This window comes from Enhydra lutris, unplaced genomic scaffold (genome assembly GCF_002288905.1).
Source record: "Enhydra lutris kenyoni isolate GAN:26980312 unplaced genomic scaffold, ASM228890v2 scaffoldscaffold5, whole genome shotgun sequence".
Classification (NCBI taxonomy): Eukaryota; Metazoa; Chordata; class Mammalia; order Carnivora; family Mustelidae; genus Enhydra; species Enhydra lutris.
Window position 1 is genome coordinate 15,795,348 of NW_019154089.1, and position 12,670 is coordinate 15,808,017.

Here is a 12,670-nt window from a genome sequence, read left to right on the forward strand (position 1 = left end):
TCAGAAAAGCAGAAAGAAAACCATGTCATATCCTTCAGGACACTAAGAAAGAAGAAAAATTGAAAGTAGTAGTAAGATAATATTAAATGTGACAAGTTCAGAAAGAAAAGCGAGCCAGGAAATATAAACAAACAAACAAACCCACAAAAACAAAAACCATGGATCATGGAAAGAGTAGTTTCAATAGCACTATAAATATGGGGCTCAAATGAAGTTTATTAAGTTTCAACAAATATTTAATGAGTGCTTACTATGTGCCAAACACTGGGTTAAAGGAAGGAAACAGGCTGGAATCAGCAATGGGCATACACTAAAGGTTGCAAAAGGTAAGTGTAAAGGGGAAGGAATAAAACCTATATTTTATAACTGTTATATAAATGGATTCTTACCAGAAGATAAGATTTCATCTTGTGTAATTTGAGTCTAGGAACAACATAAAATATACAGAAAATTCAAGTTGGACTCTAGCACTGGTATTCCCATTAATAAATACATATTAAGAAATAAGAATTATAATACATTTCTAAAACAATATTATCAGTTTTTATAATCTGGTTGAAAATTGTAATGCAAAATAATAAATTACAAGGGTACTTGTTTATAACAAGCTATTTCTGGAAAACACAGAATATTATTTTAATTTGCCAAATAAGCTTTATAAGATTACTTGATGGTTAGTAGTAAATATCACAAGAGAATTGACAAGTTCAAGGTATGGCCAGAGCAATATTAGATGTAATCTGTCTATTAAAGTAACTGGATCTGGATTAACACCTAGAACAATATTCAGGGTTTGTGTGCATTGCTCTATCTATTCAAACATCCTTATCACCTAAAAAACCACAGACTACTGTTTTCCTCCTAATCCTCACTTCTGCCTCATTCTCCTTCTTAACTGAATAAATAAAATAGAGTATCACTAATCTGAACATTGGTTTATACGTCCTCATTGCAAACAATTTATGCCATTATTAATGCAATATTACACAAAGAGTAATGAGTTTCCAGTGTAACACTGCTTACAAAATGGCATTCTATTCTAATTATCATCTTATGAAAATGATCTTCACAAAACTCAATTCTGCAGATTTACTGTCAAAATAGTAGCTGTCATTGAGTGATGGTACTAAAAACCTATAAAAGTGTTCAGCATGGTAACATGAATATTAGAACAAGTATGTGAAGGAAAGGAAGTAACTATTATGATCTATCAATTCATGTGGCATTATTAGTTACATAAATTTAATCCAACTTGAGAATCCAGAACTTCCAATTACTTCAATAAGTATACAAGATTACATCTAATTTTGCTCTGCCCACAATATCAATTCAATATTGATGCAGCTTTAGAACCTGGTTTAATTTATGAGTTGTTTTCCAGGAATGAATTCATGACATCAAGGCCATAATTCAAGGGCAGTTTTGTCAAATGCATTAGACTGCAGCATCCATGGAAGGAAGTAACAAAGTGACACAGAATATATCATTTTATATTGCAGTTAAAATGTTTTTCTTCAATATGGATGAGTTTTGTAATTGTATTAAAAAGCTGACATTAAAATTCAGATTTAACAAACAAGTGTGTTCCTTTCGCTCAGTAAATTTAGTCAACATTTACCTTCTATGCCCCTCCACTCACACCTACGCCTGTGGTCTAGTCTATAGCTCAGCTTAAAACGTTTTGTACTTATAATTATGATGAACAGTGATAATATGGTAGCCACATTTCTATAGTCCTGTACACTGAATGTGACCATTAGGAGAAGTACTAGACTAATGTGACCCAAGGGTGACTAAATGGTTAGGGAAGCCAGTCTTCTTTAATACAATCAAAAATTGTGTTAACTTACTTTCACAGGATAGTTGTTGGTATTTCAGCCTGAGTCTATATTTTTCATTTTCTTCAAGCATTCTAGAAATGACTTTGTACACTCTATTCCATACTGAAACCTTAAAAAAGTAAGCAGAGTTAAGGAACACTTAGCAGAGAAGCAGGAATACATTCTGACAGAGGCAACTGGCAGTGACTCAACCGTGTTGCCTGTCAATGGGTATCACTATAAAACAATAACAGCACTTAGAGACCTAAAACTTAAATGTAATTGTTTTCATACAATCAGTCATCTCTTCTGCTAACTTCCTAGCATTTCCTCTCTGTAGTATTTACATTAACTCTCCTGGATGAAGGCAAGATCTATAAAGTCCTACCTAAGTTGTTCCAACACATCCAATTTTGTTTTTAATGGTATTTTTTTGTATTTTCTTGTAGTTTTTAATGTATTTTATTCTAGTTAAGAATTAAACATTTCTCCTAGGACACACCAAAGCAAAAATACCAGACAGTTCTCCAATGAGAACTATGGAAGCAAACAAATCTAGACTCAAATTCTGGCTTTGCCACTTAACAGTTGCTTGACATTGGGAAGTGTTTTACATCTCATCTAATAATAACTTCATATATTGGATTATTAGAATTAGTGAAAAATATGTATAAATATATGAAATATAGATAAAGCACATACCTCAGTATGTGACATATATTAGTTATAAGTAAAAATTGGCTACCGCTCTGTTCTCCTCACCCAAGGGGAATTGGTTCTTGGAAGAAATAGTTCTTAACATAGAGGGAAGATGAGATGTACACTCAAAATACATTTAGGGTGAATCTCCTTGAACGTTATTTTATACGGTGCCTGGGTTGTAACTCATACAGAGTCAAAGTGCAGAAATAATACAATTTTATATGTCATTATCACTAATAGTTTCTTTAAACCAAAGTGTAAAATATATGGTAGAAAACAAAGATTTGTAGAGCTAGTGATCTTGAATATGTTTAAAACACTCAAATTACCATGATATGTGGACAACTAGAGGTGAAAATGGTTCAGCAGTAAAGGCTCATCACTGTTAGCTTTCCTTCTACAAACTAAATGTATATCCCTTGTCTTTAAAAGAGCAATATGACACCAATACAGATATGTTATTCTTTTCTGTTAAATCCATGATTTTCTCTTTATATTATACTATCTATTGAAGTTTGCTATATTCTATGAGACATACATTTTCATGCTTTGAAAAATCTCCCATTACATTTTGATTAAAATGTGTTTATATCTTCAAACACTGGAAGGACTGTTCTCTACAGTTAATAAATATTTCCAAACCCAATTCCATTTCTGCTAAATTAATTCTATTTTCTCACTTCAGTAAATTAAACTTTCAAAAGATGGAACTATTTCTACTGTTGAGTATCTTCACACATTTGTATTTAGAAAGGTTAATCTAAAATTCAAATACTGCTCATTCTCCTTTATAATATACCTTTTTCTTTTTCTTCGCTACTTTGGAAGCTTCTTTCAAAGGGATGGGGAAATCAAACTTTTTAGCTAAATTCTTCTGGGTTAAAGCTAATTTAAAAAAAAAGAGAGAGAGTGAAAAGGTAAAAGATCAAGGCCGGCACATATTTTACAGGATTCACTATCCTGATAACAGGCACAATTATAAATGTCTCTTGAGCTGTCTTTGGGGATTTTTACACTCGTTGGTATATTTCTAGTCACTAGATAATACCAGTTTACAAATTAGCTAGTAATATGCTGGAGGAGAAAACCAAGAAACTACCTTGGAAATGCCTAGGAAATCTCCTTTCTTTACTGATTTGACAGATGAGTCCCAAAAAGTCAGCAACACCAAACAAATACCAGAAGCCACATCTTGACCCAATGCATCTCTATATTCTCCTTTCTTCTCCATTCAACTCCAGACACACATTATGATTTCAACTGTCCCAAATACCTTTGGTTCCTCAAGTGCCGTGTTCTTATACTTCCCAGCATTCACACATGCTGTTCTAGATGGCTAAAACACTCTGTGTACATGCATGCGTGTACGTACACACACACACACCTGCCAGGCAAATTTCTACCTGCTCTTCAAGACTCAGCTCACACCATCACCTCTCTACAGTGCACAGCACTAGCTCCAGGAACACCGAAGTCACATCACTTAGCACACTTTTATATCACATATTTATAATGTGTTTCCTCTATTAGGCTGTGACCTCCCTAAGGGCAAAGCTATGTGTGTCTTTGCCATTTTTCTACCCACACAACCAGACACATAGTAGGTACTAATAAAGGTTTGTCAGAGTGAGTAAGTTTCCTTCCTCTACTCACTAAACCATGCTGCCTTCCCAAATATTAACTGTTAGAAGAAAACCCAAGGGCTTGTGTGTCCAAAGACAAAGTCATAAAACAGTGAGCATGTGCTCCCTGAAAGCCTTTATATTTGTCTGTAATCCACCCACCCAAACCCTTACCCACCTTACCCCTGCCCTACCACTACCACTCTATACCTGGCTTTCTTCCCCCCATTCAATATTTAGCTTTCCAGGAAACTTCTCTGATTTCAGAAAGCACCCTATGCTCAATTACCATGAGATTTTTCATGTTGTTAACTTGGGGAGTGTGTTTTATTCTTTATTAGAGATCCAGTATCTAATACCATACATATTAGATAGGCAATAAGTATTACTTTTGCTAGTGAATTAGAATATGTTCTAAAATGGCATTTCCCGGGCGCCTGGGTGGCTCAGTGGGTTAAAGCCTCTGCCTTCAGCTCGGGTCATGGTCCCAGGGTCCTGGGATCAAGGCCCGCATCGGGCTCTCTGCTCAGCAGGGAGCCTGCTTCCTCCTCTCTCTCTGACTGTCTCTCTGCCTACTTGTGATCTCTCTCTCTGTCAAATAAATAAATAAAATCTTTAAAAAAAATAAAAATAAAAAAAAATAAAATAAAATGGCATTTCCCAATTTGTAAGAAGCGTGCCACTGATTCTGGGTGGGGCACAGACTGGCACTAAAGAACCTTAAATCATACAGTGAGAAACTCAATATCTTTCCCATTATTTTTTAATCTGATTACATCAGGGAGAAAGTCTGAGTTTGGAACTAATATGTCAATATGACTTCAGAGATTAGCTTCTCTCTCTCTATGACTACAGACAACATTTGTTAGACAAGCTATTTGGCTAGAATTTAATAATATTGCTTTGTCTTTATTAGATTGTTTTTAATTAATTTCTATTTGTGGCAAACTGTATAAGTTTGTCACTGAGATAATGATGTAAAGTGTTCTCAAAAGAAATTTAGTTGAGAGGAAAAAATGCAAATATTTAAATAAATATATTAAGTAAATGATAGTGCAGATGATATGGTAGGAAAACAACTCAAGTCTAAGAATCTCTGTTCTTCATATACCCAGATGTACCTTTTTCTCTAAATGCCAACACCTTTGGAATACTGTACTTGCATCATTCTCAAATGTTCTCCATTTTAAGTCTTGCCTAACCTAGACATGACTCCTTGAGGTCAGGATAGGAACCATCAAGTCTACCTGTAATTACTGGGGATCTAAAATATCAAGGAGTATAGAGGATGTAAGAAAGAAAAAAGACAAAATCATTTCTCCTACTTGTTTTGCAAACTTCACTAAGGGGAGCTCCAGCCTACACCAAAGACTTTGTCCCAACTTAATGTTTCCAGTCTTTCTCTAGCCTTCTTTCTACACGGTTTCTACACACTCAAAATATACTCCTACTTCTTCCCTAATCACTCTCTGTTACAGATCTATACAGAGGGCTATGCTCACACAATTTTTCCCACCAGTAATTCCCTCCTGGCTCAGCAACATGTGTGACTCTCATGGAGCTTCAATCACCATAAAACCTTCCCTGATTCCCTCACCCTCAAATTATTCACCACTTCCAAAGCAATTATTTGTACTTCCACAAGAGCACTTGTCATCCTCTATTGTATATAAATTATGAATATATCTCCCAAGTTCTGTGAGAATTGATTTATTAGTCTTGCTTGAAATGTTAGAAGAGTTACCTGATTTTCCTGCTCCTGGATTTCTAAACTCCACTACACTTTACAAAAACAACTTCAAGTATATCTTACAGAAGTGTACCTGTCTCTGATCACTTTACTCCACCATTCAAAAATCTTCAGTGACTATGAAATGACAGTCTCCAAGGCATTCTACAATCTGGTCCAAAACTTCGTTTTCATTCATTCAATATTATTCAGGCCTACTATATACTACTCACTGGGATAATCCCCCCCCCCTTTCCTCCAAACCATCTCTGTACATTTATTCTATATCAAACACTGTGCTGGGTACTCTGCATGCATTCTGTACTTCTCCTAGTCTTTGTAGTAACCTGTTGTGGTAAGAACTATTATTCCCATTTTACATATAAGGAAACAGAGAATCAGAGTAGTTAAGTTGGCTAATATTACACTACTAGTAAATGACAGAGCCAAGATTATATCTTTCTGATTTCAAAGCCAATGCTCTTGATAATCTCAACCTTCCACTAGCAATTTCTCCCATTTGTGTCCCTTTATTTCCTACCTTTATGTCTTTCCTTTCCCTAAACTATTAAAGCCTTTGTCAGATCTCTCTTACAGCATTCCTGTCTACTAGCTTATATTCATATTATTCATTTAGAAGTTCCTTGACAGCAGAATATTCTGATTCATCTATGTCACTAGCACCTAATCTAGTTCCCACAGTGTTGAAAGTGTTCAATGTTGTTGAATGGATACATAATTTACCTAATCCCCATAGAGTACGAAGCATAAGTATTTAATAAACATCCCCTTAATATTAATATTAAATATACCAAAAACAGAGTAAAACTTAAGCACTTCTGGCTTGGTTTAAATATAAATCTATGACCCTATTCCTGGTCTCACAAGCACAGCAAGGGGACTCTGAAGTTAATGGCTCCATCGTCTGCCCAGCGGCCTAGCGCATCAACTTCAGAGTTGGCATCAAAACTTCCTTCTCCATATTTTAGTCAGTCATTGATCCTGTGTATTCTATATTGTTGCTGCCTTGGGTGAGACCTTTTATCTTTGCACTGGACTACTGTGATTGTCCTCTAACAGGACTCTGGCCTCCAATCTCTCCCAGCCCAACTCCGTCCTCCATATCAGATCATGTTACCCCTACTACAAAGGAGCAGCAAAAATCCCAAAATTTCAAAACCAAAATTCAGGGCAAACTGCCTTATTGTCTTTTCCCACCTCAGCAGAGAAACCAAGCATAAGAAAGTGATCCTAGGTCTGCACCGCATAAAGTTACAACAACACAACACTGGTTTTATAATCTCAGCTACCCAGTTACTCCTAACTGGCATAGGTGGTGATCTCAAGCACGAATTCATGCGTCCCTTCCATTCCACCCCCCTTTCTTCCAGAAGCTTCTTCATCCACTTTCAGTGTTCTTCACTTTTAATCCACTATCTTGCTGATGGACTATTATTCGTCCTTTGATTTGTGGCACTAAAGCAATATCGGCTCTCAATCAAATCCACTGTATTTTTTCCTGGCTTCTTGCCTAAGCTGTAGAGCTCCTCACCGCCACTACTACCACCACCATCACCATACTCTCTCCTTTTCCTAGAGTAAACCTTTTATCTTGTTTCAACTATTCAAAGAAGCTGGAAACCCAGGGCTAAAGTGTCTTATACTACCCCTGGATTTTTTGATCCTTGGCAGAGGGGCCAGAACAAAACAAAACAAAACAAAAACCTGAGTGCCTTTTAACACTGAGGCCATTAGAGGGGCTTGGAGTCCAAAATCATGGCCCTGCTTAGTATATCTGAAGGCTTCCTGCCACAGCTCATTCTCAGGAGTCAATCAAGTCCCACAGAGTACCATCTTATACATCTAAATTATCAAAGTGAATTTAGTCTGGAAGGCTAACAAACAAAATATTTATACATTCCTCAACTTGGGCTTCAGTCTTGCCTGCCTCCAATTTGCTCTCTCTTATATAGCATGGCCTGAGTAAATCTAACTCTATCACTTCTCTCTTTTTAAAATTTATTTACTTGAGAGAGAGAGAGAGAGAGGAAGAGGAGAAGCAGAAGGAGAGGGGCATGCAGACTCTGTGCAGAGCACAGACCCAATGTGGGGCTCAATCCCACAACCTTGAAGTCATGACTTGAGCTGAAACCAAGAGTCGGTCCATTAACCGACTGAGGAACCAAAGTGCCCCTTACTTCTCTTGTTCAGAAACCTTCAGTTTTGGACTTTCTGAGTCACTGAAGACCATGAGAAATGTAGAGAAGCTGCATTCCCAAAATTTCACACCAAACTTCACATTTTGAAAATTCTACACAAAACCACACCCTCAGCATTACTTGAGGACAGAAAACACTGAAACTGCAAAATAACATTTAAGTAAAATAAGAAAAATCATTCAATTACAGAGCTATGATCCTATATGCTCCAGCTCCACCCAAGCAGGGCTTTGTGGCCACCAGGGAAGAGAAGAGGGACACCAGAAAAAGTACCTGCAGGAGAGCTGCAGCAACCAACAGAAAGATTAAATCCACCCTAAATTTGAAAATACTAAAACAACACCAGACAGATTAGAGCACAAATGACAGAGAAGGGATTTCAATGTGCAATTTAAAAGGCCAGACATCACATAAAGTACTAAGCATGCCATTTAATGGAACTGACTGAGTTTAAAGGGCAAGCTGATTTAAAGGGATAGTCTTCCAATTGCATGGGTTCCAGGGGAGAAAAAGAACAAAACGGAAGGATCATAAATTAGGTCACAAAGAAAACATCAGTAGCATCCGTAAAAATGGAGACCTTACAAACACTCGGATCAAAATGCAACAAAATAGGGACAGCTGGGTGGCTCAGTAGGTTAAGTGTCTGCCTTCGGCTCAGGTCATGATCTCAGGGTCCTGGGATCCAGTACCACATCGGGCTCCTTGCTCAGCAGGAGCCTGCTTCTCCCTTTGTCTGCCACTCCCCCTGCTTGTGCTCTCTGACAAATAAATAAATAAAATCTTTTTTAAAAAATAATTCAGTAAAACAGTGTACTAACGAAAACAAAACAAAAAATTCCCAGACATTAAAAAAAAAAAAAAACCTTGAATCTATTAAGTAACTCTAGAATGAGAAGGGTAATACAAACTGAAATTATAATTTTAAATAATAGTGACAATGGAAACACTGTGTATATAGAATCTATGGGACTTAAAGTAGTTGTTAGAAGAAAATGTATTGCAATAAACACTTATCAAGAAAAAGGAAGAATAAAAATAAATGAATGAAATGTCCTGCTGAAAGAAAAAGTATAAAAAGAACAAAGTAAACAAAAAGAAAGTACATGCAAGGAGATAATAAAGTTTCACCTTTTTTATTTTTTAATGAGAAAAAGACTAGAAAAACAAGTTGTCTCATTAATAAATTGAAATCCTGTTTTTTTAAAAATTAAAACAAAACACTGGCTAACTTGATCAAGAAAAGGGGGGAGTACACATACATACAGAAAAAAAATGACAGGTGGGAAATAACAATTGAAACACAACAAATTTTTTTAAATTATAAGACACTACTTCACGTACTTCTATGCAAACAGATTTAGAAACACAGATGAAACAGATAATTTCCTAGGGAAATATAGATTGCCAAAATTCACCCATTAGAATTAGAAAGCTTAAAAAGAGCAATTTCATAGAAGACAGAGAAAAAGTTGTTAAGGAATTATTCCACAAAAAGCACTAGACCCAGATGATTTCACAGAATTCTATAAAACCTTCAAACACCAGATAGTCCCACTGTTCTACAAATTTTTCCAGAGCATTAAAAAGGAAGGAAAACTTTGTAATTCCTTGTATTAAGTAAATATAACTTTAACACCTAAACCAGATGAAGCACAAAGAAAGAAAAACTACAGATCACGATGTAAAATTCTAAACAAATTATTAGCAGAGTTCAAGCTACTTTAAGAAAATAACACATCATAACCAAGTAGGATTTATTGCAAGAATGCAAGGTTGGCTCAATATTGAAAATCCATTTATATTATATACCATACTAATAAATCTAACAGTAAAATGTGTTTATCTCCATAGGTCTGAGAAAGTCTTTGACAAAATTCAATACCCATTTATGATTTAAAAAAAAAACTGAAAAAAATAAAAATTGAGGAATACTTTTTAAGATTTTAAATATGTATGCCTTGGTCCTAAACCAGTACCTTATTTAGTGAGGAATACTAGAGGCATTTCCCCTAAGGTCAGGAATAAGGCAAGGATGCCCACAATCTCCACTACTATTCAACACTGTACATGAGGTCGTAGCTAATGGATGCAGTAAGACAAAACAAATCTACTTCAGGCATAGGAATGGGTAGAAAAAAGAAATGAAATTTTCTCTATTTGCAAATAACATCATCATATACCTGGACAATCAGTATCAATGATAAAACTTACTCTAATAATAAAAGAATGCACTGAAGTGCTAGGATCTAAAGTTAACACACAAAAACCAATACGCTAATCCAAAGAAGATAATCAGGAAAGCTTACATATTGTATGATGCGATTTATATGCGATGTCCAAATCTATCAAGACAAAGTTTAGAATTTGCTTAGCAGTAGGGTTAGGGTTAGGGGTGGGCAGTGAGAGGGAATCCTGAGCGTTAATGGGTACAGGGTATGGTACAAATTACAGGTTTCTCTTTTGGGGTATTATAAATGTTCCAAAATTGAGTATGGTGATGGTCGCACATTTCTGTCAAAAGCACAATTGTGCGCTTTTAATAGGTGAGCTGAATGAACTCTAAAAAAGCACAGGTGGCGGGATAAGCTCTCAAAAAAGAGGAAGGACTTTTCCAGGAAATAGAAATGCTCTGCATCTTCATTGTGGTGGTGTGTTACTAGAGATATAACTTTATCGAACCCCCTCAAAATGTATATAAAACCAATCCTAAATACAGTTGAAAAAAATTTTTTTTTTAAGAGATCAAGAAGTGGGGCTCCTGGGTGGCTCCGCTGACTGAGCTTCTCAGTCTCGATTTCAGCTCAGGTCATGATGTCGGGCTCCTGAGATCTAGCCTCACCGCAGCAGAGTCTACTTTTCCCCTCTGTCTCTCAAGTAAAGAAAAGAAAGAAGATCTAGAACCTTCCTATATACAAACAATAAACAGAGGGGATTACGTTGGAGGAAACCCCATTTACAACAGAAAATCAAACACCTAGGAATAAATTTAACAAAGAAATACACAAAACCTATAGAAAATTTCAAATCTAGAACATTCCGAAAAGACACAAAAGCAGTCTGAACAAATGGAAAGACGTTCCCATTTTTAGAAAGGAAGTGCCTCAGCCTGGTAAAGACGTCAGTCCTCCTTAAGCTAATATATAAATTCAGTGGCCACTAAGAATACCAACAAGCACGCCACGGGCCCCCTCATTGTGTGGGACGCAAGTGGCTCCATCCAGTGACCCTTCCTGTCAGTCTGGCGGATCTTACGTGAGCGGCACGTGCCCTTCGGCGCCCTTTCCAGGACCCGCGTAAAGCCAGAGACAGGTGGGGGGCTCCTGTTTCGCCCCGCACACGCCGCCGGGCTGACAGGAAGCCGAGAGTGGCCGCCCGCGGCCCCGAAGCCGCGGGTGGCGCGGGATTACCGAGGCTGAGCCGGAAGGCTGACAGAACGCTGACGGGAGGCTGAGGCGCCCACCGCTCTGAGACAGAGGCTCGCTCCCGCCCGCCCGTCCGCCGCCCCCTAGGGGCCACCTGCTCGCGCCGCCGGCTGGGGACAGCTCCGCGCTCTCGACGCCGGAGGGGAAGCAGCAGGGGTCCGGGACCTAGGGCGGGGGGCCAGCTCCGCGCCGGCTGGGGCCGCCGCCCACGGCTCCTCAGGGCTGCAGCCGACCCCGCGCCCGGTACTCCCGCGGCCCTGAGCCCGGCGGCTGCCCAGCTGCAACACGCCGCCGCACCGGTACGAGCCGAAGCGTGTCACGTAAACGAAGCGCGCCACGTCCCGCTCGGGCTCCCGGCCGCCCGCCGCCATCGCCGCCCTGGTAGCGGAACCGCCGCGGAGTTTCCTCAGGACCCGCGAAGCGCACCGCCAGGACGCAGAGACGCCGGCGGACTGCCGGGACCGCCCGGCGGGGGCGGGGCCATGGTGCACGTGCGGAGGGGAGGGGCGCGCGCTGCCGCGGGACCGCGGGGCGGGGCGTGAGCAGTAGGTGGGCGGGGCGTCGGCAATGGGGTCCGCGAGGCAGGAGGGACGCCCTGTGGTCAGGGGGCAGACAGCGTCTGGGGTTGACCACGCTGCAGACAGCCGGGGAGCGGGAAGCGTTCGGTTGGGGCGATGGTGGACCAGTCAGCTGGAAAGTGGCTGTGCGGTTTGGGAACGGGATCACTGGGGGTAGAGAGCAGACAATGGGGCACAGTCCTTTGAAGAAATGAGCTGAACCAAGAAGAGGGTGGGAGGAAAGGGAGCAGGCCATTGGGACACCCCTCCCCGTGGCTGGGTATGAGGAAGGTTTCAGAGTGAGCGGCTGACCCTGGATTTGACCAACGTGGAGTGTCGGTCAATGAAGTTGGGGGCCTGGGGGAGGGGAGAGGAGACAGCACCTTTTTGCTGCCAGAGCGTTCCAGCGGGACCCTGGTATATGTTGTGCTGGGCCATCGGCCTGAGGCCAGCTTCTTACTCACACCCACTTGAGGCCTATCATGGTTCCCAGCTGGATTATTTGGGCAAGCTACTTTTCTTCTCTAAGCTTCCAGTTTCCTCAGAAGTAAATTCAGGGTAATTGGGTTGTTAAATCAAAATAAGGCATGTTGGGC

The 12,670-nt window shown here is 39.5% G+C and overlaps 1 protein-coding gene across 1 annotated transcript; it reads right to left on the reverse strand.

Moving 5' to 3' along the window:
* Positions 1-403: 403 nt before the first annotated feature.
* LOC111140808 (uncharacterized protein C5orf47-like) lies at positions 404-11,888 on the reverse strand. Its single transcript, XM_022492996.1, has 4 exons — positions 11,612-11,888; positions 3,322-3,407; positions 1,851-1,950; positions 404-423 (listed from the first exon to the last, which is right to left on the reverse strand). The coding sequence occupies exons 1-4, from the start codon at positions 11,886-11,888 to the stop codon at positions 404-406; spliced, it is 483 nt and encodes a 160-aa protein (XP_022348704.1).
* Between the last annotated feature and the right edge of the window lie 782 nt (positions 11,889-12,670).